The sequence below is a fragment of the Ovis aries genome, chromosome 3, assembly GCF_016772045.2.
Source record: "Ovis aries strain OAR_USU_Benz2616 breed Rambouillet chromosome 3, ARS-UI_Ramb_v3.0, whole genome shotgun sequence".
NCBI lineage: Eukaryota > Metazoa > Chordata > Mammalia > Artiodactyla > Bovidae > Ovis > Ovis aries.
Genome location: NC_056056.1, coordinates 33,762,927 through 33,789,322, shown reverse-complemented (window position 1 = coordinate 33,789,322; position 26,396 = coordinate 33,762,927). Strand labels below are relative to the sequence as shown.

The window sequence follows — 26,396 nt, the reverse complement described above, 5'->3', positions numbered from 1 at the left end:
ATAATCAGGGTGACAATATACAGCCTTGAGGTACTCCTTTCCCCATTTGGAACCAGTCTATTATTCCAGTCCAGTTCTAACTGTTGCTTCCTGACCTGCATACAGATTTCTCAAGAGGCAGGTCAGGTAGTCTGATATTCCCATCTCTTGAAGAATTTTCCTGCTGTGGTCCACACAAAGGCTTTGGTGTAGTCAATAAAGCAGATGTTTTTCTGGAACTCTCTTGCTTTTTTGATGATCCAACAGATGTTGGCAATTTGATCTCTGGTTCCTCTGCCTTTTCTAAATCCAGTTTGAACATCTGGAAGTTCATGGTTCACGTACTGTTGAAGCCTGGCTTGGAAAATTTTGAGCATTACTTTACTAGTGTGTGAGATGAGTGCAATTGTGGGGTAGTTTGAGCATCTTTGGGATTGCCTTTGTTTGGGATTGGGATGAAAACTGACCTTTTCCAGTCCTGGGTCCACTGCTGAGCTTTCCAAATTTGCTGACATTTTGAGTTCAACACTGTCACAGCATTATCTATTCATTTACACCCTTTTCAGAGAGATTTAACTGGCTGGAGGAAGGTAAGGATGCTGGTTGGTTAGTGTACTGAGGCAGAATTGCATGGGGATTTTTCTTTCTTTTTTTAAGGAGCCTGGGCTTTTATCTCTTGAGCAGATGGGATGGCATGTAGAAAAGCATTTTGGAATTACAAAGCGATGCAATGCAAATGCAAGGTGACATTCTTATGGGTACTATTGTTAATTGTAGGAACCGCTGAAAGCCCTTTCTAGGTTGAGAGCCTGTGTGTAGCGAGGGGTGCAGTGGGCAGGAGTTGGGAAAAGGGTCATGTGAGGGCATGAAAACTAAAGGAGAGAGGAAGGTAGCAGAGTTTGCAAACCTTGGTTACCTGTGTGTGAAGTGAGGCAGAGACATTTTTGTGATTTCTGGTATATTTCTTCACCACCTGTCTAATTATTTACTTAATATTTTCCTTTAGATTGTCTGTTTATTTTCACCAAGTAATATTTGTAAAGGGAACATATCACAGTTATATATGGCAAGTAAAAGTGTTGGTCGCTCAGTCGTGTCCAACTCTCTGGGACCCAATGGACTGTAGCCCACCAGGCTCCTCTGTCCATGGAATTCGCCAGGCAAGAATACTGGAGGGTTGCCATTCCCTTCTCCAAGGGATCTTCCCGACCCAGGGATTGAACCCAGGTCTCCTACATTGCAGGCAGATTCTTTACTGTGTGAGTCACTAGGGAAGCCTGTATCTTTTTCAAAGTGGAGGAAAGAGTATAAATAAACATAAGGAAAGCCAAACAGTGTCATTAAATTCTAGCTGGATGTCGTTGCTTTCTGGGTCTGGAAAACTCCCCAGACTTAGCCTGGTTCCCTCTCCTTGTGGCTCAGGTCTCCGCTCAGATGGCCCCTCCTCAGGAAGCCTCTCCTGCCCACCCTTCATTCTTGCTTTATTTCTCTCATAGCCCTATCACAATCTAAGGGGTTGTTAGTTTCCCTATGGGCCTCTGGTTCCATCAAGGTAGGGTCTTGTCTGTCTGGCTTAATCATTCTGTCTCACTGCCTGGCTCAACAAAGAGCTGAGTAAGTAAGCCACACTGTGCAGCTTGTGGGATCTTAGTTCCCCGATCAGGGATCGAACCTGCACCCCTGCAGTGAAAGTGCAGAGTCCTAACCCCTGGACCACCAGGGAATTCCCTCCAGTATGTTTTTGCTCTCCCTGTAGTGTGTAGCAACCAGGTGTTAAACGCACATGCCAGAGCCTGCTGCTACTTGCACCTCCTAGGACAGGAGGGCTGAGAGAGACTTGAGAAGGAAGCAGCCTTCTGGGGTGCGGCCTGGCAGCTCCCCTGGCTCCCAGTCAGCACTGGGGAGACCCCCAGGCCTGCAATCTCAATCCAGGCTTCAGATCCTCCTTCAGCCCCTGGCCAGCCAAGTGACCCCATAGCATACAGAACCCCACCAACTTCCATCTTCCCCAGGGCTCTGTGAGGACGATAAGGGACAGTCACTATGGACACAGACTAGTGAAAGAAGCTGCTCAATAAATGAGAATAGAAGCTCAGACAGTTTACCAGAAGATGAGAGGAAATTACTGACTGTATCTGCTGACATCCTACCCTTCCTTTCAGGCCCAACTTTAAAAAGTAATAATATTATTTCCCCTTTAATGAGAATTTATTGTGCCAGGCACCTTTCTAAATTAGAGGTTTTTATATCTATCATTTAATTTTAGCCTTGCAATAATACTGTAGAGATTTATTATTCCCATTTTACAGATGAGGGAACTGAGGCTCAGAGTAGTTTTATGACTTGCCTAAGGGGATGCAGCAAGAAGTGATGCAACCAGCCCACATTCTTAACTATGATATCGTAACAACCACCTAAATGCCACCACCTACATGAAGATTTCCTGCCTAGGGTTCTCCTCTTCTAAATACTCGTAATTCATATTACCTCTCTGATGACATCTACCCAATCTCCCATGGTGTGTGTGTGTGTGTGTCTGTGTATGTGGCAAATATTCATTTCTTGAAAGCTGACACCACATTCACCCATCTCTTTCAGGGTCAAGCTGAGCACCTGGCATCCTGTAGGTACTTTACTTGTGTCTGTCTAGTAAATAAGGATTGAAGGCTCCTGGGTTTCTTCTGCCAGTCTCCCTCTCCATGGAGGGCAGATGATGAAGAATGAGCAGCCACATTTCCAGAGATATAAACTAGCTCTATGAGAAAGCTTCTGAGCTGTTTACCTGGGAAAGGGTGTGGAATGACGTGGGTACAAGGACCAGGAAGCTAACACTGGCACTGAGACCAGGAGGGGATGGCTTTGGAAAGATACTCCTGGACAGCAATACTGAGGTCTGTGCTAGACTTCATCTTTCTAGATTCACTTTCCACTCTGCTCTCCATCCCCATGGGAGATCGGGAGAAGTGGAGGGGATGGTACAGGGGTACTGATTCCGTGTGTGTTGGGCCAGGACTGGTAGCGGCTCTGTGGTTATTAGCCTGGATTCTGTGTGATCCTGAGTGGTTTCCACACACCCTGACCTTGTCTTTGGAGAGTCCCTTTAATAGACCCTCTTCGTATCATCCTGATTTGATTGTGCCCTTGGCTTCTGCAGGGACAGGATGGATGGGGTGGAATGCCCTTTACTGTGCTCTTTGGGCCACTTCTTGATGTCAGAGTCTATGCTTACTCATCTCTGTGTTCCTGCACCTGGCATAGTCCTTGGGTTCTAATAGCTGACACTTATTGAAAGCTTATTATGTACAAGGCATTGTTATCTGTATTGACTCAAATAATCCTCACCACAATCCCACGACCATCATCCTCAGTTTACAGATGAGGAAACTGAGACACAGAGAGGCTGAGTGGCTTGCCCAGGAACACTTGTCTTGTGAGCCTTTGGCAGATCTGGAAGGTTGGCTCACGATTCTTGAACCTGCTACTGGGCTGCCCTTCTGTTCGCTGTTTTGGGGATGATGTCCATTGGCCTCTGGAACTAAAAGAATCTATTTCTTTGCCCACTCAGGGACTCAGGTAGAATGGGCAGAAGGTGGAATGCAGGTTGCCATGGCAACCAACTACTTGGTGCACAGCTGGTGAGCCCTTGGGGCTGAGGTTCTGCTGCTGGCAGAGAGAAGTGTGGGGTTGGCATGGGGCAATGTCTGAGGTACCAGATGCACTGGGAGGATTTGGAAGAATACCAGGTGGGTAGGTCAAGCAGGAGATTCTGGGCAGTGGTGGGAGCTTCCCAAGGCAGGTGGGAGGGGTGGGAAAACTCTCACTGTAGTCCCTGCCTTCACTAAACCTACATCCATGTGACCCACACTGGCCCTCAGAGGGCCCCTCCCGATTTGTTTCCTGCTCCAGATCCCAGGGCTTTCGCCTTGTCTCCGATTCTTTCTGCAGGCCTGTACCGCTGTGCTCCCTCCCAAGGCCATCAGAGATGGGGTACTGTTTCCTCCTCTGCCACCACCTCGGGCATCTGCTGCTGAGGGCTAGGAGCCTCCATTCCCTGGTTGTTCAATGACAGTGTCAGCTTTTCCTCCCAACCCCCGAAGTTGCCCACTCCCCAGACGGCCAGGGCAGGGCTGGACGGAGTGGGCAAGTCACCTGTCTGTGGTTTGTTTCAGGCCTTGACCTTCTTGACCAGGAATGAAATCCTGTGGTGAGTAGAGGGGGCCCCCTTTCCCTCTCCTTGGAGCTGAAATCTTACCCTGGTACAGCCTCACTCTGGTCCCTGAATGTGGTCCCTGCTCAGAGCTACAAAGTCCTGGAGACAAGGCTGGCAGCAGACAGGCAGAGACAGACCCCAGTCCCGGGTCCAAGGTCACGATTCCCAGGGCCCAACTACAGTGAAATGTCAGATTGTAGGTTGCTATGGGATCCATGGCAAGGTTTCTTCATAGAACTGCAGAGATGGACAGGGCCTCCCTGGGTTGATGAGGACAAGGAGGAGAGGACTTGGGAAACAGGTCCGCAGCTCATGCCGCTAGGTGGTCCTCTAGCTGGGTAAAGCTGATGCCCCGCTGAATCCCTCTTAGTCCTCCCTTCCCTCCCGAGCTTCGCCTCACTGCCTCCCAGCATGGTGGGTGTAATAATGCGCAGTCCACCCCCTGTTCTTATGCTGGTGATGGCCAGAGAGGAAGGCTCCAGGCCGAGACAGCCAACACGAGGCTCCCTCACGGGGCTGCAGAGGGAGTAGACAGCATGAGAGATGTAAGATCACTCAGCCTGGGCCAGGTGCTCATCAGAAACTCGTGAGAGGAGGAAAGGGGGTCTCCAGGGCATTGTTGGTGGGGTGAAGGGAGGCTGGAGTGAGGAGACTGCCCTGAGATCCACAGAACCCTCTCACCTCTTTGTCTCTGCTGGACTCACCCTCCCCAGACAACACCCAGCCTGGAGGCTGCACTTCCCACTCGGGGTCCCTGGGAGGGCAATGATTCTGCCACAACCATGAGACTCTCCTGGCATGGGGGTGGGGGGTTGGTGAGTGTCCAGGGCACAGGAAGTGATGGAGACCAGGGACAGTCACCGGGTGTCATCGCTTTCCTTTTAAAACGAGTGTTTGCTCATTTTAGAAATAAAGAAAAATATGACAAAACTCTACATCCTACTACTTATGCATCTCACTGATATTTTCTAAAAAAGGAACACTTGCATAAAAATGAAATAAAATTGAAAGATAATATGTGAGCATGGCCAGAAAATTAAAATAGCATAAATATTCTAAAAGAAAAGTAAGTGTCTCTCTCCTTCCCAGGCCTTCTCCCTGATGATAACCCTTGTTCACAGTTGGTTTCTCATCAAGGCTTCCAGAAAAAATTTTCATAGATAGATCTACATAAATATCCTTCAAAGTTTTTATCTCATTCACACTGCAGCATTTACCAATTTATAGTGTAGCATTATACTGTTCTGGACCTTTTTTCAAGTTTTCATGTTGGCTATCTTTACATAAAGCACATAGAGTTCTCTCATTCTGTGACTATGGGACATTCTTTCCTATACAGGAAATGTCATTTATTTTACCACCTCCCCCATAACATACTCTTAAGTTGTTTATGACTTTTAGTTCTATCAATAATGTTATAGTAAACATTTATGTAAAAATAGCTTATTCAATTGATAAGCTTTTGAATTGTGGTGCTGCAGAAGACTCTTGAGTGTCCCTTGGACTGCAAGGAGATCAAACCAGTCAATCCTAAAGGAAATCAACCCTGAATATTCATTGGAAGGACTGACGCAGAAGTGCCAATATTTTGGCCACCTGAGGCAAAGAGCCAACTCATTGGAAAAGGCTCTGATGCTGGGAAAGATAGAAGGCAAAAGGAAAAGAGGGCGACAGAGGATAAGATGGTTAGATAGCATCACCAACTCAGTGGACATGAACTTGAGCAAACTCCAGGAGATAGTGGAGGACTGGGAAGCCTGGAGTGCTGCAGTCCCTAGGGTTGCAAAGAGTTGGACATGACTTAGCAACTGAACAAAAACAAAGCGTATTCGACAAGTGAGAGTAAATCCATAGGAGAGATTTCTAGCTGTAGAAATGGTGGACAAAGGGTGGACATGTCTAAAATGTCAACAGGAAGGACAGGATTGTTCTGCACTAATTTATCCTCTCTCCACTTCAGCATGACCATGCCTGCTCCTCTTTCCATCTAGAAAGCTCAAACGTTCTCAGATGGCCTTCTCTGGATCCCTAGGGCCCCTCACATGTGCCCCATCCCCACCACCAATGCGGTGGTGGGAGCTGAGTGGGGGAAGTCAGGCAAGAGAGAGGAGAGTGGGAGGGAAGCCCTTCCATCTTCGTGTGTTCTCTATTGGCCTTTGAGAAAGATGTTCTAGGAGGGAGCTGTCAGTAGGGACTCCTCTTTTCTGAACTGCCCACACAGGCCATGAGACAGCCCCTGCCTACCTCCTGTTTCACACTTCTCTCCACCCCTATTGAAAGTGAGCCCCTCATGGAGGGGCCTCACCTCATCTGTTTGTGCTGGGGAGGCAGGTCCCAGGGAGAGGCCAGCAAAGGCTCCACTTCAGCCCAGCTTCTCTAACCAACTTCTCTCAAAGCCACCTCCTGCCAACCCTGTCTTTTGTCAGTGCCATGCCTAAGCATGAGGGCCTGGTGCCTGGCCCTTGGGCAGCCTCTGCCCATGAGACTCCCACCTTTTGGGCTCTAGAACAGGATGGGTCAGTGCTGGAGGAGGGATGGGGATGCCAATGCTCCAGGAAGGCAGAGAGGAGGTGCAGTGGCTGAGTGTCTACTCTCTTTGTGTTTCACCATCATGGAGACTTTCAACTGAGGCAGAGCAGGACTGGCACGAAGGTGGGGACAAAAATGCTAAGATGTGTGGGGTGATACCAGGGAGAGAGCTCTTTGCTGCTTCAAACAAAGGTGAGTCTCCAAATTAGGCAGACCACACTCTGGGGAGCAGCTGAGGGTGTAGAACAGCTACCAGGAGCTGTGAAGAATAGAAGAGAATGGGGGAAGGACTGGACGCCTGCTTCAGGAAGGGAAAGGCACTTTGACCTAGCCATTGCACTTGAATCAAGAGGGCATGGATGAAATAAATGTGGATGGACCCATCCATCCATGGCACTGTCCTTAGAGAAGAAGTTTTATGTTGGGTGTGGATTAGTATCTCCAAGGTATATTGTAAAGTTAAAAAAGTAATATGCCATAGCTTCCAGTGAACATGGAGAATTGAGCTTTTTTTAAAAATTTATTTTCCCTACTAAAAGGACAGCTAGAATTAGAAAAAGAGAAAGAAAGAAACTCATAAGGGAGAACTCAAGAGATGAAAGCAGATGAGAGAGAGAAAAAAATTTCCAAAGTGGAAAACAAAGAGATCCACGATACAGACTTAGAGCTGAAAGTTGAAAGCAGATTGCTTGAAAACAGGGGTTGGGATGATGGACTCAAGGACCCAGAAAGGCCCCTTTCTGAATGCCAGGATGAAGGTTCTGGTGAAAACAAAAAGATGGCGTTCTATGATTTCTCCTCTTGCCCTGCAATCCACTCAGCACCCCTTCCCCAGCCCAGCAGAGGACAGGAGCTCACCACGTGAGAGTAAATAGCCATGCAGGAGAGAGAGCTAGCCATGCAGGCTTCTGACTCGGGACCACCAGGAACAGAGATGAGCATGGATGAGCTGCCAGTCAGCTCGTTACAGACTTGGCAATTGAACATGAATTGAAAGCTGAGAGACACTACGTATTTGAAGGAAAAAAAAATGTTTAAGCCTACATTAATTTATTTCAGGACACCAGAGGTATTTAGAAGATCTTAAGAACGTCCACAGAGGAAGAAAACAATACATACAGAGGATCGGGAAGTAGAATTTTAGATTTGTGCTGGAAGACGGTGGCCAAACACCTTCAAAATTCAAAGGAAAAAATTCCAATGTAGGATTAAGTCATAGCTAAACTATGAATCAAGAGTGAAGGTGAAACAATACTTTTTGATATGTGACTTCTAAAAACAATTACCTCATGCAGGCAGCTTCTGCAGCGTCCATTAAAATTATCAAGTAAACTAAGTTCTTCATTAAAATTAGTGAGTAAACTAAGAAAAAGAACTCCCTGATAGCTCAGCTGGTAAACAATCTGCCTGCAACGCAGGAGACCGTGGTTCAATTCCTGGGTAGGGAAGATCCTCTGGAGAAGGGATAGGCTACCTATTCCAGTATTCTTGGTCTTCCCTGGTGGTTCAGATGGCAAAGAATCCGCCTGCAGTGCTGGATACCTGCATTCAATCCTTGGGTTGGGAAGATCCCCTGGAGAAGGGAACGCCTACCCACTATAGTATTCTGGCCTGGAGAATTCCATGGACTCTGTAGTCCATGGCATCATAGTCCATGGCATCATGGTCCATGGCATCGCAAAGAGTTGGACACAACTGAGCAACTTGCACTTTCAAACTAAGGAAAAAAGAAAACATAAGAACCAGAAAACAGAGGGCCGCAACACAATCGCATTTCAAAAATGAGAGTGAAGAGAAACCCAAGGATGACAGTGCAGCAGGCATGAAAAGCAATGCATCCAGATTAGAATTAAGGAGTTAGGAATTCCGGGAGTGATAGCTCCAGGAAAACAAAATGAACCTATGGATGATATAAGGTATATAAACACGCGAAGAGGAACTTCACAGTTCTGCAGAAAGTTTGAGAACGAAATAATAACAGAAACACTGAAACCTAAGCAAAAGAAAAACAAAGAGTCTTGCAAGAAAGAAAATGTAATCACGTTGTACTAGGGAACTCAGCTGTGAGCAATGTTTGAATAATACATATATAATATGTACTAATACATACATGTAACAATAATATAAATACTGAATTTTGATTCAGGAAAATCATTTTATATTGGGATGTTAGGGGAAGAAGTAGTATATATGTGCTGTGCTGAGTCGCTCAGTCATGTCTGACTCTTTGCAACTCCATGGACGGTAGCCTACCAGGCTCCTCTGTCCATGGGGACTCTCCAGGCAAGAATACTGGAGTGGGTTGCTATGCCCTCCTCAAGGGGATCTTCTCAACCCAGGGATTGAACCAAGGTCTCCCAATTTGCAGGTAGATTCTTTACCACCTGAGCCACCAAGGAAGCCTGAAGTAGGTTATCAGTTCAGTTCAGTCGCTCAGTCGTGTCTGACTCTTTGCGACCCCATGAATCGCAGCACGCCAGGCCTCCCTGTCCATTACCAACTCCCAGAGTTCACTCAGACTCACGTCCATCGAGTCCGTGATGCCATCCAGCAGGTTATAGATAGAGATAAATTCTTTCTTTTTTAACAGTAAGAAGTCACAAAATAAAGTCTGCAATGAAAAAATACCAAGTGGGAGTATCAGCACCATCTCTAGAAATACTATGCAAATATTAAGGAAAAACCAAGAGAAATAGAAAAAGAATTTTTTTAAAAATTCAGCCTCTAGAGAGCAGGGGTAAAGAAGTGGTATAGAATACTGTGTATTAATACTATTAATTATAGTGCTGTCGGCTTTTAAAAACCTATTTCACTCTTACTTTGGTACTAGTCTGGTACACATAGGGTGCTACTTTTAGTAAAATAAAGGGCTATACATGCATGCATATGTACATACACACAGAGAATATCTTAGGAAGGATACACACACACATATAAGCTGATCCTAGGTTAACTCCTTGGAGGGACAGGAGCACGGATTACATTAGGGTTAGTGTCTATGCCTTGTCTGTAAAGGGAAGGGGCAGCTTTGATATGGGTTCCAAGCAACACCGGCCGTGGCTCAGGAGGCAGATGGCAGTGATGCTCAGGGGAGAGAGCAGACACCCTGGGCTGCCAGGGCTAAATCAGGCCAGACTAAGCCCTGATCACTTCTGAACAAGTTTCCAACATCACCTCTGACACTGTGTTGTGATTTTCCTATGAACGTGACAAAGAAGTGTGGCTTGGATGACAGTACATCTGGATAGATTTAGCCAGCTGAAAAAAAAGTATCCAAGAGACTGATAAACAGGGGAGCAGGGTGGCTCTGCCCATGTCTAACGCTTTCCCACCTTCTTATCTGTGACTTGCATGGGACAAAAAGGCCTGGTCACCAGATCCGCAGATGACACCTAATGGGAGGGGCAGACCACATGTGACAGCTTCTTCCTCATCCACGGCTGCCTTGACTCAGCTCTCTAAGAAGGGGTCTGTCCACCCTAAATGTCTAATCTGTGGGAATCTTCTTTCACATACCACTGGTCTCTCAAAGAGCAGGGTCCCCTTCATCCTCAGCTTCCAGGTTAGCCCTCTCCGACTCTGGTTAAATTGCTGTTAAATTGCCCCCACCTTCCAGATGTCTCTATGGAATCAGTGCACAGCCCCTCTGGGGCCCTTATCTTCACCTGAGGCTCTGGACCCTGAGTCTGGGACTTGACTCAGAAAGGGAACATATGGCTTCCTTTAGATCTCCATGTCTGAGCCTGGGTCAGCCTGACTCAGTTTGAGCAATTTCAGAGTATATTAGATTGCTCAGGGACAGCTTCTGGCATGATCTTGGGCTGGAGGTAAGTCTGGTAAATGGGATCCTGAAGCTTTGCCCCAGTTCCTGCTCAGGCTAACCTGACCATGAGGCCCCTGGATCCTCTGAGCACCCTTGAGGTCCCCAAACCTGCCAGTCTCCATGGCTTGTCCTGGCTTTTAGCTCCTGGTCCACCTGGAGCACCAGAAGGTCAGCAGACAGAGGCTTGCTTCCTAGAAGTCAAAGGCCAGAGTCTGAGGCTCAACTTTTTCGCTTACTTGCTGTGTGACCTTGAGTGAGTTTCTTACCCTCGCTGAGCCCCAGTTTTCACACATACAAAAAGTACGTATTCAACCTAATTGTTATTAGGTCAGTTAGATGATCAGATCTGCACAGGTATTAAAGTGCTGCCTGGCACAGAAGTCGGTGCTGAGACTGTAATAGCTGTCATTTTCATGGTATTTTCATTTCCTTTTTGTGAATGAGGAAACCAGCTCAAAGAAATGAAGCTATTTGCCCAGTCACACAGCTTGGAACCAGTAGATCATAGAACCAAAAGTTACCTTTCCAGGCTAGAGATGAGGTCATTCATGAAATACCTGCAGGCCACTCCATGGTGAAAGGGACTATTGACCCCATGGGATGGGGGTGAAGCCCAGGTCGGGGAGCCCAGACTGGGATGGAAGGGGTGTAACTGGAGACTTTCACTGGAGCTGTGTTCTCAGTCCTACCTGTATAATACAAACACAGAAGCATGTAGAACCTATAGGTGCCTGGGCCGATGCTAGCCTTGAATGAGAATCTCTAGAGCTGATCCTTTCACAAGCTCCCTGTGTGCTTCTGATGCGGGACCCACCCAGTCAAAAAAGGCTAAAGTGGAGGGTCTCAGAGGCAAGGGATGGACAGGATGCCAGAGAAGGGTACAGAATTCCTGAACTGGAGGATGGAGGGAGCTAGCTGAGATTCACTGCACAGAGGGGACGCGGCAGACCCAAGGTCCTGCAGAGTCAGAGCAGTGGAGCTGGTCTCCCCCACTGTCTCAGCCTCCCTGCCCGCAGACAGCCTCTCCCCTTGTCTGGCTAGGTGTGGAAGGGAGACGCAGCTTGGGCTGCTTGCTTTCTGGCAGGCAAGATGTGTGAGCTTTTTAAATGGCTTTGACTTTTGAGTCCATTAGTGATTAATTCCGAGTTCCACTTAGAGCCAGCTGATCCATATTTGGAGGAGAACATTTTGTGGCAAGCCGAGAAACAGCCACGATTCATCTGCGGGCAGCCCACCCACTCAGCGGCCTGGGAAGACACGAAGTCTGGGCAGGGCCCTCCCCCTCCCCACAGTACCCCCTCCTGGGAAGGCTCTCCAGGGCGGGGAGGAGGTGCTGAGAGTCTTTCACCTGGGACCCTTTAGAGGTGGGCAGCACGGCCCGAGGAGCGTGGCTTTAGGGTTCAGATCCCCCTCGACCCCTTCCAAGCTGAAAGACCTGGGGCAGACCCCTTCAACTCTTTGAGCCTTGGTCTCCACCTCTATAGACATCATCACCCCTATATCTATCCCACAGGGTTGCTGGGAAGATTCATTGAGTTGAATGAATTCATTGGTTGAATGCACCAGGCACACAGAGCTTAAAAAACAAGAAGCGGGTGACCTTGGCAGTGGGGTTCCCTCTCTTTCCACCCCCACCCCCTGCCCCCCACCCCCGACCCCACCCCCTGCCCACAGCCCTTCTGAGGCCTTCCTCTCTGGGCTCCTGGGGAAAGAGCTTTGGCACCTGCAGCTCTGGCTTCACGCTCACCCCTGTGTGACCTTGGGCAAGGTGAGTATTTTACCTCCTTGAGTCTCAGTCTCCTTCTCGGTAAGGAAGAGATAATGGTCCCTTCCTTGCAAATGGTTCTGTAGGTTCCACCAGAAATGTCCACACGAGTCGGCAGTGTGCAGCAGGTACTCCTAGTGAGGGGTCAGAGTGGGGGACACCTTGGGTGTCAACCATACAGGTGCCCGGCCTCAGATAATTCGTTAAAATTAATAAAACATACTCAAAGTCAGTCTGCCTTCTTATTACCCCACACTAGCAATTCTAACAATGACAGTGATCAAATACTCCTTGGGGCGCCCCCTCCCCTGGAGGCCACTGGACACACACACCCCCACCCCCACCCTAGGTACAATGGCTTTCCTCTCTCCTTGCTGTCCTTCAGTGTTGCCGCCCAATCTTTTCCTAGAGACTATCTCCCTTCGCCTATTCTACACCCCACTTTTCAGCTCCCTTCCCAACCCCTTACAAGGTTGATATGGTCCATGCTCCAGAATGTGGGCGGGGAGGGCCCTGCTTTCCTGGCCTGGGGCAGTGTTCGCTCCTACCCTCTGCCTCGCAGCACCCACACGGCCGTTTATTTCCCCCTCTGCTTGCCTGTCCCTCATAAGCCGAATCCCCTGGAGCAGGGAGGAGGCCCGCAGACAGACATTGATTACTGGATCGATGAGGACAGTTGCTCAGTCCCACCGTCTGGATCCAGCTCACTGGCCTCGGATGGCTGTGTGGTTTGCTGGCTGCCTGGCCACACCCATGGAGTGACCTCTTTTTCCTGGGATGAGGGTGGGGCTGGACAGATGGCTTGGGGTGGCATCCTGGCTTCCCCAAGGCCCTGCTGGTTCCTCCATCCATAAAGGAGGGACTGCAGGAAGGGAGGGCAGAAGTCCTTTCCAGCGCACTTGTAGATTATGTTCAGGCTACAGAGCATATTGGCTTATCTTTGCATCCCCCACAGCGCATGCGCTGGGCACACTGGAGCCCCAGGCATGTTTCTGGAAGGGCAGGATGATTTATAACCACCAAATGTGTGTCAATCAATCCTCCAAAGGGAGCCTGCAGGAGGCAGGGGGCCTGCTGGTCCCCACCTACAGCCCACCCCTGTCTCTCTTCTCAGCATCCATGACTCTTTCCTGAAGCTCTGTCCCCCCGGGAAGTACTACAAGGAGGCCACGCTCACCGTGGATCAAGTCAGCTCCCTGCCAGCCCTGAGGGTGAGTCCAGGAGGCGGGGTGGAAGGTATGGGGTGGTGTCACTGGGATCTGCTGAGTCTCGGAAAGTGCTGGTCTCAGTGTGCTCACCTGTGAAATGGGTGGAGTGGAGGGGTGGCTGGGCTCCCGTGTGCTCCGTGAGGCCCGTGTACCCCCACAGGCTGTGCTTTGCTCCAGCTGTCAGCGCACCCCACCGCCAGTCTCCTAGGGACCGTCCTTGAGCACTGGCTTCTGTTGTAAAAAGACCCTGCCCTTCCCCCAGGGCGCCTGGAAGAGCCCAGAGGTGCACAATAAAGGGCTCCTGAAATTTTAATTAAACTTTGTGCAAAGAAGCAGCGTCATATGAACAAATCACAGTGGTGTCAGACTTGCTGATTTTTCATTTGGGTCTCGGCAGAATAATGGTTTGAAAGTGTCATTGTACAATGAGAGTCCATCTGCATTTCTGTCTGAAACAAAACTGGCTCTGAGCACAGTGGGCACCTCTTTAAAGAGGGCCCCGGGAGGTGGGTGCAGGGATGGAAGTGGAGGGTGGAGGGATCTTGAGGAAGAGACTACAGAGGGGTTGTGGGGGAGGGGAAGGGGCGGCCCCTCCCCAGTGACAGACCTGTTCTAGGGCAGAAACAGAAGGAAGACAGAGCCTGGGATTTGCAATAGAGGCTGGAGCCTAGAAGACAAGGAAACCAAAAGCGGGGGAGTGGAAGGGGGAGGGGATGAGGCAAGCTGAGAGCAGAATCCTCAACAAGGTGACATCCCTGGAAAATGTCCCGGCTACATAATGGGAAGCCTGTCCTCTTGGGACCCCTGACTCACACAGACACAGGCCTGCCCATCCCTACATCCACAAACACTCCTACTTAAGGTGGGGAACATCTCTCTAAGACCTAGACTATCCACACAGGGAGCTGGGGTGAGGGGCACCCAAAGGCCAGGCTGAATGGGGAGCTTCTGTCCTGTCGTCCAGGATGGGGGACAGTGTCACGCGTCAGTCCCAGAGTACCCAAATGCTGCTGCTGCTGCTAAGTTGCTTCAGTCGTGTCCGACTCTGTGTGACCCCACAGACGGCAGCCCATCGGGTTCTGCTGTCCCTGGGATTCTCCAGGCAAGAACACTGGAGAGGGTTGCCATTTCCTTCTCCAATGCATGAAAGTGAAAAGTGAAAGTGAAGTCACTCAGTCGTGTCCAACTCTTAGCGACCCCATGGACTGCAGCCTACCAGGCTCCTCCGTCCATGGGAGTTTCCAGGCAAGAGTACTGGAGTGGAGTGCCATTGCCTTCTCCGACCCAAATACTAGGCTTGGGGAAAAAAAAGACTTGTAAACCGCCAGTCTAATCACTGTCAAATGCTCTCCACTCTGATTTTATCCTTTGGATAACTGAGTACCCAACAAGGGAAAAACTCACGCAGGGCCACGTGACACCGCAGAACCTGGAAGTCAGACAGGACTCTGACCCCCAGGGCCAGGCCTCCACTTCTAATCAGGGCTTGGCTCTGACATGTGCCTAGGACTGCCAGGCGCCCTAGGGAGCAGCTGGCAAAGACCCGCCCTGGAGGGCTGGTACAGAGGGTGTTGTGTGACCCGTGGCCTCAGCACTCTGCAGGGACCCAGCACACCACAGTCACGCCTAGGGGCTGTGATCTGAGCCCCAGAGGAGCAAGCACTGGACTGGATCAGAGGGCTGGGTGCAGGCCCAGCTCCATCACACTCCACGGATGACAGATCTCTCCTCTGAGTTTAATCTCCTGTCTGTACAACAATATGCGCACCCTGTGCATGTAAGAGACCTGGCAGGGGATGAGCCACGGTCCTCTGCTCCCTCCATTTTGTTCCCCATCCTCTCCTTTCTTCCACCTGGGGGCTGGGCTGGGGCTCCAAGGCTGCAGAAAACGGATGAGGGGCAGATGGCAGGAGCACATTGGCCATGACCCCGGGTGGTCTGGGGTCTACTTGACCTTGGGCTCATCATCTGGCAGTCAAGGGCTGGGCGCTGATGCAGCAAGAATGTGAGACTGCTGTAAAGTGCTGCAGTGTGTGAGGGTCTGGGGGCGGACCGCCGCCCAGGGCCCAAGAGCCCCAGGAGCTTGTTCACAGAACAGTGGCTGGGAACTGAGTCGGCCGGGGGGTGGGGTGTGGGACGGTGGGTGATGTCTTGGGATGTGATTACTTTAATTTGACATTTCTTATCTCATCCTTCTAAATGGTTATTATTTTATTCTATCCTACAAATAAAAACCACATCATTGCAGAAAAATTGGAAAGCACAGAGAGAAAAGCAAAAGTGTGGTAAAAATCACCAGGTAGCCTACCTTAAAGAGTGACCATCATGACCATCTTGCCTTGTTGCCTTCCATACTTTCACTTTTAATGTGGATCTATGCGTGTTTATTGGGATCACATTGACTTTTTTTGTATATCGCTTCCCCCCTCCCATTTTGGATTTTTTGTTGCCTTTCCAACTGTTTCTGAACAGCCAGTACCATCTCCTGAATTGAGGACACACTGAGCCTTTGCCTCATGGAGAGAGCTAGGGTGCAGGGCACAGGGCCAGGAGCAGAGGAGCTGGCTTTGAACTCACTTGCCAGGCAAGTGATCTCAAGCAAGTCACTTCACAAGAGGAATGACTGGTGGTGAGGGGAAGCAAATAGAAGTCAAAGAAGACTGGGAGGCAAAGAGCGCAGAAGGGAGCTGTTTTCCTGCAGGTGAAAGGGCTGCTTCTAGGGGCTCCCAAGTGTAGGCCTGGGTCCAAGGATGAAGGTTTCTCCACAATACAAAGTAAGCACTTTGTAATCATCAGAGCTGTACACAGAGGAAGTGAGCTTCCTGTCACGGAAGGGTAACAAGCGGGAGCGGGCCAAGCCTTAGCTGGTGGTGTTCCGGCACATGCTTAGGTGTCAGCGGCTGCTGGACCGCATGCATTGGTGCCCTGCTCACCCTCTGAGTCTGCGGTTCTGTTTCTGACCTGGAGCTTGGTCTTACTCTTCTTTGGGTCATCTACCGCAATATGTCCCAAACTCTGGATGTTCATAGTCCAGTGAAATCTGCTCCGCCTCCCAAAGTTGTTATTTTGTGGGAGGACTAGCTAGAGATGCTAACTTTCCAATTTTGTCAAGTAAGGGCTTAAGAAAACATGTCATCCACAATCATCATTTCACTTTGTAAAGATATTAATTTTAGAACAAAAGTGTAAGAAGGATCTAATCCCAGAAGCAACAACCATTCTCTCCATACACGTCCCTCTTTCATTTTATTTCTCTCCCTCTATTCTTGGTTGTCAAGAACATTGCCGCTGATCATCCCTGGTCCTCAGACTAGCTTTGGGGGGTTAAGATCCAGGACTCAAGTTTCACTCTGTGCCTTTCCGATCTTGATTGAAGCAGAAAACTGAGTTTCCCAAAAGAAGCAAGGAGAGGTTTGATGGGAGGTGGGGACCCAAGTATCCCTGTGTCCTCTGTGGTCTAAAGGATGGGAGCTGGGTGACTCACCCTGTGCAGAACACTTCTTTGGAAAAGCTTGGAGAACAGGGCCCAAGGGAGCTCTGGGTACCGGTATTACTTGGCTCAGGGTCTTGAGTGATCTGGGAAGAGAGTTCTGTTTTCCTAACTTGGATACACTCGTGGAAAAAGGAGGTTGGCTAACATTGGGAAGGGTCTGCCGATTGTGAGGGCAGGGCAAGAGCAGCCTGAGCAACAGAGTCCAGCAGGGACACAGGAAGGCCCTGCTAAGCCGGGGCTCACTGCCCCCTTTTACCCAGAAGTTTCTGGGTTGTTTTTTTTTTTTCTTTGTCTGCCGCTCTGTTTGGTGTATTTAAACATGAATTAGCTCAATGTTTCTGTTCTTGTAAATAACGATCTTCCTTTCTATAAACACTGGTGAGTACTGGCATGGTGTGACCCACGCAGGTTTCAAGTTTCCGGGACTAGGACAGCCAGCAGCAGGACCTGGGGGAAGATCTTGGGGTGTCCCGGTGGGCAGTCTGGTAGAAGCTCCCCTAATGAACAGGGCTACCACATACCTCCAGCCTCTTTCCATCTCCCTTCTGGGGTTCCTACAGGCAGGTGGTCTGGGCATAGCCTGATCCCTACTCTGTTTTATTGCAGCATCAAATCTGTAAAAGCATCTTGAGGTTTGGGAACATGCCTGAGGTGTCAGGAGTTGCTCCAGGTGTGGCTTCTGAGGTTTCAACTCCAAGTCAGTTTCCACCTAGCCCCGGTGTTTCTGAGCCTTTCAGAGGCCTGCTATAGGCTGAGCCCACTTGCTTAGAATACGTGAGTGTGTTAGTCTCTCAGTTGTGTCCGACTTTTTGTGACTCCATGAACTACCACCAGGCTCCTCTGTTCGTGGGATTTCCCAGGCAAGAGTACTGAAGCGGGTTCCCATTCCCTTCTCCAAGGGATCCTCCCGACACAGGGATTGAACCCGGGTCTCCTGCATTGCAGGCAGATTCTTTACCGTCTGAGCCACAAGGGAAGCTTAGAATAGCTTGCAATGAACTCACTCCCAAGACTATGGACAATGAAAAGCCCTCATGGTTATTCAGCCTCTCCAGAAACCGCCAGAGTGGGAGGGGCAAGGATGGGATTGTGTTTTTTTAATTAAAAATTATATATATACATAAACACACACACATATTGAAGAAGGAAATGGCAACCATGCCAGTGTTCTTGCCTGGAGAATCCCATGGACAGAGGAGCCTGGCAGGCTACAGTCCTTGGGGCTGCGAGAGTCGGGCGCAACTTAGTGACTAAACCACCACTATATAGTATTTATTTATTTTTTTTCATTCTTTTTTATGGCTTAGTAATATTCCATTACATATACACTATATAGTATTTAAATACATTTTTTATGCAGGCTGAGAATCAAGTTGCCTTATGGGGACTGCCCTCCCCCGTTTCTCTTCTCTGGAGGAAACCATGTTCAGCCCCTTCTTGATAACTCAGCCTTTGATTTCTATCCCCGCACCCCCACCGCCCAGAGAAGAGGCTCTTTGCCTCTCCCACACCCACCCTGCCCATAACTCCCCCTTCCTCTGCCCTCCTAGTACAGGGCAGAGTACTTTACTCAACTCTAATGATTCCAGTTCAGTCACTATACAGTGTTTCCATTATCATGGCTGAATGTGCTACTCAGAGCTGAATCATGAAATAGGCTATGGTTAGTTTTCCCTTTTTGCACATTTTTTGTTGTCTTTCCTAGATTTAATCACTGCTTTTGCTTAGTTTTCTATGCATTTATTAGTAAATATGATACCAACCCCCTGCCAATCATCTCACTCTCCTCTAAAGGCATTCAGAAGGGAGATCTTTTCTGAACATTCCCTTTTCTTGGCAAAATTTCTCTTGGAGTCTTCCAATCCACTCTAATTAGGGCTGGCCAGCCCTCTGGAGCCTGGTACTTGTTGTCGGTCTGGAGTCTCCTTCCACAGTCGCCCAGCTTCTTTCCTGTCTTTTCCTCTCTCTCTACTCCCTTGTTTTGGTGGAGCACATACTCCGGTAGCCTCCTGGTGAAGGGTGCATGGGGGTAAGTGTTTTGACACCTTACATATCTGAAAATGTCTTTATTCTCTCTTTACACTTGATTGGGAGTTCAGATGGAATTGAATGATAGGTTCAATATCAACTTTGCTTCAGAGTTTAGAAAACATCAGTCTATTGCATTTTCACTTTCACTGTTGTTACTGAGAAGTCCAAAGCCCTTCTGTTTTCTAATCTCTTTTTTTGTGATCTGCTTTTTGTTTTTTCTTTCTGAAAACTTGGAGGCTTCTCTTTGACACCAGTATTCTGAAATTTCCAGCAATGGGAGTTAGTGTGGGTCTTTTTCTCCAGTACTGGGCATGCAGAGGACCCATTCAGTATGGAAACTGTTCTTCCATTCAGGGACACTTCCATGAATTATTTCTTTGGTAATTTCGCCCTTCTGTCTTCTTTGTTCTCTCTGCGACTCACTATTCTTACGTTTTATATCCTGGGTTGGTCCTTTATGTTTCATCTCTTCTCTCGTATGTTTCATCTTCATCCCTTTGCTTTTTCTCCGGGGAACTTTACTCAACTCTATCTTTACCTCCAGTTTAGTTGTCCGCTTCTGCCCTCATGCTTTTCATTCCCAAGAGCTCATTTTTATTCTCTGTTTATTTCTTTAAAAAAAAAAAAGTATCCTCTCATTTTTCCTGAATGTAATGTCTTCTCCAATCTGTAATCCAAGGTGCTGTTTCCCATTAGCTTTGGGCCACCATCTTTCACATCAGAGGCCTTCCTTGAATGTTTAGTAACTATTTGCTCATAATTAAAAGTTGGGAGGGGTGCTGCTAAAAACCTGTTTCAGAGCTTGAGTCCCTGGGTGTGGTTTATTAACTCGGAGCTTCCCTGAAGGGGCCTTTTTTTTTTTGAATGTTCACAACCACTCTAATTGTAGGAACCAAAAACTAGAAACAACCCAAAGGGCCATTAACTGGGTGGCTAGATAAACTGTGTACAAGGCAACAGTAGTCAGTAACATGTGATGAACTGCCGAAACGAGGGTCATGGCTGAATCTGACACGTGATGCAAAGTGGAAGGAGCCAACATAAAACACTAATCCCGTTTACTTCTGAGTACATGGCCTTCTGGGGAAAAGAAAACTCTAGGGCTGAAGAAAAGATCAGTGGCAACCAGGAGTTAGGGTTATGAGAACATTTACTGCAAAGGGAACTTCTGGGGGTGGAAGCAGTGTTCTCTATCTTGGTTGGTATGGCTGTCTCCAATGTCTAAACTCAGCGAACTGTAGTTTTTTTTAAATTTCAGCTATGCGGTCTCAGTTGTGGCACTCAGGCTTAGCTCTAGCCTATAGGGTCTTAGTTCCCCATAGGGATCAAACCCAGGCTGCCTGGCTTTGGGAGCCTGGGATCTCATCCACTAAACCACCAGGGAAGTCTCCAAACTGTACTCTTAAAAAAAAAAGCAGTGAGTTTTACTTTATGTAAATTCCCTTAATAGGGGAGTTTCCCTGGCGATCCAGTGGCTGAGACTCTGCACTTCCACTGTAGGGGGGGATGGGTTCAATCCCTGGTCAGGGAACAAAGATCCCACAAGCCACGCCATGGAGAAAGGGGTCATTTCTTGAGGACATGCTGGAGAATAGAAGTTCTGGCTGCCAGGATTCTGGAGCTCAGTCAGGGAAGAGAACTGGTGGATGTTCAGACTCCAGCACATGTATATTGATTTAATTTCCAGTTCTCAGCCCTGGCTGTCGTCCCCAGAGCAGAGAGCCTCTGTTACACTCTCCTGGGAGAATAAACCTCTCTGGGGGGCTGGGGAGGGACAATCACCTCCCAGTGTCAAAAGCAAGGGAGGTCTAGAACTCCAACTGCTTCACAACACTGTCATCAGTCTCTTTTTCAGTTCAGTTCAGTTCAGTCACTCAGTTGTGTCCAGCTCTTTGCGACCCTGTTAACTGCAGCACTCCAGGCCTCCCTGTCCATCACCAACTCCCGGAGTTCACTCAAACTCACATTAGTCTCTTTTTAGCTAACATCTATTTCCAGAGCAACCTGACATTTCCAGGTCCAGAGCCTTAGAAACTTCTGGGATGTAGAGCAGGTTGATAATGAGTTCCCTGCTGCAGTCTCAGGGTCCTGCCCTCTGGCATCTGCTGGGTCAGTTGCCTCTCGTCTACCTGCTTCCTGAGTGTGTCGCTGAGTAATGGCTGCTGTTTCCTTGTGTTCTCTCTGTTTCCGTGGGTCATGCTTCTAAAGACTTGTTTACAATAATTGTAGTGGGTGTCAAAGGGAATGAAAATAGATGCGAGTGTTCAACCTGTCATCTTTATAAAGGATTGACACCTGCACTCCTGATATTCAGCAACACGTTTTGAAAACGTTTCAAAAACACCCTCTCCTCATTGATGCTGCCTCCGAATCTTCCACACAGACAGCAGCTGTCCCCACACTTTTCCTCCTGCGCTCTCCACAGCCAGCCTCCCAAATGCTACACTTGGCTGGTAGCCTCTGAGCCTTGCGCTCATGCTGTTCCCTCTCCCTTCCCACCCCCACACCACCCTCCATCCCAGGCAGGCTGCTCTGGGAGCCCCTTCCCTTCCCACAGACCCCTGGGAAATGTCACTCCTTGTCCTGTCAATTACCAGAGAACAATTCCCATGGGTAGGAGACATTTTCTGGAGTCCGATGAATAAGGGTTCTCACTCCTGGTCCTCAGTGATGCACCCTAGACGTGCTTATGCATTTATCATATGTTGTACACTAACTGAGGTCTTGGGGGCTTAGAAGATCTTTTCTCAGCAATTCAAGGTTAAGAACAAACAGGAGAATAGCAAACCCTGGGGGGCTTTGCAGAGCTCTGATTCTCAACCCCAGTGCTAAATACTGGGACCTGGTGGTCCCAGCCTACCTGGTAGGCACAGTCCCTCTCAGAGACCCAGCCTCAGACCTCTTGGTCATGCTGTTGGCATCCACTCCTAAATTCTGAGGATGCCAAGCAGCTTCTGGGGCAGCCGGGCAAGTCTGGGTGCAGCACCCCTCCCAAGGGTATGGGTGGGACCTCACTAGTACCGTCCTGTGACTGGGCCAGGGTTAGTGCTCAGCCCTCAGGCACCTGCACTCAACTCTCCCGACAGCCTTCGGCTGGCTGAGTTATTATCTGCATTGACAGCTGGGGAAGCAGAGGGTCAAAGGTGGTAAGCAAGTCTTCCAGTGAAAACTCTATTATTATAAATGACCATCCTGCTTTGTCTGGCGGAGTCCCCAGCTGGAAGGGGTCCCAAAGGCCCTTAGGTTCTCTTTTTCCATGGGGACACACGAGGAGAACTTGAATCCGCCTGTCCGTCTGAGAAGAGATCAGGGTGCGAAGGACAGCAGTGACTAAGGGGTCTGGGAGTTTTCCTAGTGTATTTTTGGACCAACTTTGTCAGAGCCTTCTCATGGCCACCACCTCCCTGCACCTCCCAAGGGCAGAGAGGCCTTGACAGATGAAAAAACTAGGGCCCACAGATGGACATGACTGTCCAAGGTCAAGGGCCCATCTAAGCCCTCTGGCTCCAACAAAGCTTTCTCCACACTCCATGTTCTGAATTCCCACTGTGTCCTCTGATGGGCTCTGTCTGAGGTTTGCTCCTTGATGAAGAACTAGTCTGCCTGCCCCTAACATTCACCACCTCTCAGCTCCAGTGAGCTTGGGGCTGTCCTCTGAGAGCACCAAATTTAGCCAGGGGGCAGAGAAGTGGGCACGGAGGGAAGGTGGCAGGCCAGCGGTGGGTGGGGGTGTCTTGATCACCCCCAGCCCAGGCCAGGACAGCTGGACCCAGTTGTAATCTTCATGCTGTATTTAGGCCACTGCCCTGAACCCCTCCCTCACCCTCAAATAGTCTCCCTGGCTTGTTAAAAATAGAAGCAGATTGGATAGTTACAGCAATCCTACTTTCCAGCCCCAAATGTCCACTACCATTAGTTGTGAGCCTCATGGTTAAAAGTCCTATTCACTCTCTGCCTCACTGGCTCCTCACCAGATCTGTGAAGCACAGACCTGCTCTGCAGGTGAGGAAGAGGCGTCTAGATTAAAAGCTCTACCCACAGCCCCACAATTGCAAAGAAGCATTTGCACCCAAGACCTGTTTGATCTTCATACTTCTCTATCTATTGGGGAGGACGAATTCAAGGCCTCCAAGCAGGCAACGCATGTGGGTGTATGTATGTATGTCTACCTGTGTGCACATGTGTGTAACAGGAGGAAGAAGGAGGATGGGAAGAAGCCGGTGGTCCGGACAGTCAGTGATTGAAGGCAGAATGCCTTTCCCGTCTCTGGTTGGGATGCTCCCAGAGCCTGCCCTTGGGTGGCAGGTCACACACGTGGGTCTCATGTGCGGGGAAGGCCTGCCCTTCAGTCCAGCTCATTTCAGGAGGGCCCTTCCCAGAGCCCAGTCTCTCAGGCTCCAGTGGCAGGCCTGGGAATTGTCGGATTCCCTGGTCCCCAAGCCAGGCCCCACCCCTAATGCCCAGGGTTCCCGCGTGAACAAATGTCCCACTGAGAAAGGAGAGAGAACAAAGGGACGGGCTTGGCCTGCCAAGCGCCCCAGCCCAGCCTCCCAGGCTCCCACCCAAGGGCTCCATCTCGCAGGGCCTAAGGTCACTCTGAGCCTTTCATCTGTCCCTCCCAAGATAAATACTGAGAGTGACTCGGGGCCTCCCCAAACGGAGCTGGCAGCTTCAGCTCTCGCTCGCCCAGGGCTGCAGTCAGGGCCACCCCTGTCTGTTCAGCAGAGTTCACATCACTGGCCACTCTGCCCCACCCCCCACCATCCCAGCCAGCCCTGAAATCTGTGCCCGACTGGGCTCTGTGCTGGGGCAGTGCACACATAGCATCTCATTTAATCCTCAGAGTTATCCGCATTTACAGCTGGCAAGCAGAGGATCAAAAAGGGTCACGCAGTTGATGAAAGGCAGCAGAGTCTCAGCCTCCAGGGCTCACGCCCCCTCCTCCAGTGGGACGGTCCTGACTCCCTGATGTGGAGGCAGGGCTGGGAAGGCAATCTGGCAGCTGGCTCACTCCCCGCGTTTTCAAGCATCATTAGATCTTTTTCTGACAGCTTCATCAGTTAGCAGGGCTCAGAATTGGCAAAAATCCTTATTTAGACATTCAGCCAAAGAATTAAGAAGTGGTTCATTTCAGAAAAAAGCTCGGTGATGTAGGACGCAGTCTCTGCTCTGGCCCAGCAGCAGAGAGACAGGATCTGGCCTCCAGCCTTGGCCACAGCGCAGACACGGCAGCCCTGGGCATGCCACGGCTCTTCCCGAGGCCTCAGTTTCCTCATCTTCCCGATGGATGTATAATGTCTCCCGCACAGGTAGTTATGAGAGCCTGGACAGTGGGGAGAACTCTGGGTTCCAGTTCCAGCTTTTCCCTCCTCTGGTTGCCTGGCCTTGGGCCAATTCCTTCCTTCTTGGTCTCAACTTTCCATGTAGACTCCAGGGCAAGGCACAAGACCTGCGGCTTTTAACTTGGGGCAGTGGGGCTGGAGGGAGCCTATAGGATGGCCAAGGGCAGCCCGTCCCCCAGTGCATGCCAGTGGACTATGCTATACCTGTAGCAGCCTCTGCTTGGTGCCCCTCAGTTCAGTTCAGTCAGTCATGTCCAACTCTTTGTGACCCCATGGACTGTGGCACGCCAGGCTTCCCTGTCCATCACCAACTCCCAGAGCTTGCTCCATCTCATGTCCATTAAGTCGGTGATGTCATTCAACCATCTCATCCTCTGTCGTCCCCTCCTCTTCCTGCCTTCAATCTTTCCCAGGATCAGGGTCTTTTCCAATGAGTCAGTTCTGTGGTGCCCCTAGTAGGGGAAATGTGGAGCCCTTCCACTGTTTCCCTGGGTGCAATCTGCTTAACCCATATTTCACATGGTAACGGGGGTGAGGCGTGGGGAACAGAACTGGAGAGACATTTGGCTTTCATATGCACAGAGCTTGACCAATTCCCCACCACCTCACATGTCACCTCTTACTGGACCCAGCCAGTAAGTGGGAAGTAGCTGTGGTGGCTGTCTGCAGTTCAAAGCAAAATCAGAAACCGGGAACATTGATTGCAAGTCTTGCTCACCTTGCTCCATCTCCCATCACTTACTTCTCAGAGGTGATTCTCATCCAGCCACACCTACTCAGTGCTGTAATCGCTTTTGTCAGTGACTTGAGTTTCTCTCAAATCTCCCAAGAGCACTTGTCAGGCAGCTGCCCCACCACCAGAGGGAAAACAGACTTGGGAACCAGGTGGGCCTGAGTCTGAATGCTTCAGGGCGAGTCACTCAACTCCGTGGAGCCTTGGCTTCCTAAGCTTTGAGATGGGAAAGACAAGTCAGTCCGCTTTTCAGAGCGTTGGGATCCAGTGAGACGCAAGTCCAGCCCTCCCCAGGGGCACACACTGTCTCATTGCTTCTCCCCAAGAGGGTTACCTGGGAATCAAGGTGAGAATGACTAGCCCATTTCTAGATGAGGAAGTGGAGGCTCTGGCAGTGTGGAGGGCCTGTCCAGTGTGGAGCCAGGGATGGCCAGGCAGGGAGCAGGTGCCCTGCAGCACCAGCTCCCCTGGGCTCTGCCCACTGGGAAAGGCATTCACATGGCAGAGGTGGGAAGTGAACCTGGGCTTCCTTCCAGAGGTGGTGCCTCCTCCCTCCCCGCTGCAGATGACACTGATGGGACCGTTTAGAGTAGAGCTCACACCCGAATTCCCCGGGGGGCCCAGAGGGAACAGGCTGCAGAGGGCTTTGGGACATCCTTGTCCAGCACCCTGGTCCCAGTCCTGTGCTCTCAAAGCACAAGATAAACAAACCCCATCTCAGCTTTTCAAGAGTCCGGGTCCCTAGGGGCCTTCTCAGCTTTGCTGGCTTGGGGCTTTATTCTACTCATGTCTTTTCTGATAATTTCATTTGTGCCCCCAGAGACCTCAGGCTTGTTTAAAAATAGAATAAATAACGTTGTTCCTAAAGTGCCCCCTCCCCGCTTTGCGCCTCCTAATGAGGTGCTGGCTGGGCTGACTGGGGCTCTGTTCCCAGGATTTTCAACTCTCTGCAGGCCTTGGGCCCCTGCTGCCTCTTCTTCCCAGCCGCGTGGGTGTGGGGGAGGCCTTAAGCTGCTTGCCTGGAGCTCCAGGCCAGCACAGCTCTGCAGAGCTGGGGTGTGGGGACCCATTCACCCAGGTGGAAGGCCAGGCCAGACCAGGGGCAGCCTTGACCACAGAAGACTCTGCGAGGGAACTTCCACTTTTCTCAGCTCTGGCCTCAGTCCCTGACAGAAAACAGGCCCCTTCTGTGTGCTGGGGCTGGATGACGCCTCCAGGTTGCAGCCCCTCAATTCTCCCAGGCACGTCAGGCTTGTTGTTCCAAGTCCTGGACCGGAGTTTAT

The 26,396-nt window shown here is 49.8% G+C and overlaps 1 protein-coding gene, 1 long non-coding RNA gene and 1 other non-coding gene across 5 annotated transcripts in view; 1 reads left to right on the top strand and 2 right to left on the bottom strand.

Moving 5' to 3' along the window:
* LOC132659384 (uncharacterized) overlaps nucleotides 1-13,016 on the bottom strand; it is a 31,675-nt gene extending 18,659 nt beyond the window's left edge. Inside the window, exons 1-4 of one of the 3 annotated variants that reach the window (XR_009599777.1) lie at nucleotides 12,855-13,016; nucleotides 12,323-12,440; nucleotides 11,063-11,230; nucleotides 8,737-9,329 (exon numbers count right to left, since the gene is read on the bottom strand). This is a non-coding gene — a long non-coding RNA (uncharacterized LOC132659384). Of the gene's footprint in view, nucleotides 1-8,736; nucleotides 11,231-12,322; nucleotides 12,564-12,854 lie in introns of those variants that run through there. The other 2 variants (XR_009599778.1, XR_009599779.1) reach the window with 2 other exon arrangements.
* TRNAE-UUC (transfer RNA glutamic acid (anticodon UUC)) lies at nucleotides 1,631-1,702 on the bottom strand. The gene has a single exon. It is a non-coding gene; the product is annotated as a tRNA-Glu (tRNA).
* The window catches only part of CIB4 (calcium and integrin binding family member 4), a 52,420-nt gene continuing 29,691 nt past the window's right edge, over nucleotides 3,668-26,396 (top strand). The window contains 3 exon segments of the mRNA NM_001164713.1: nucleotides 3,668-3,722; nucleotides 4,149-4,183; nucleotides 13,421-13,517. Of these exon segments, the coding sequence (NP_001158185.1) occupies nucleotides 3,669-3,722; nucleotides 4,149-4,183; nucleotides 13,421-13,517 (186 nt within the window). The 5' untranslated portion in view covers nucleotide 3,668.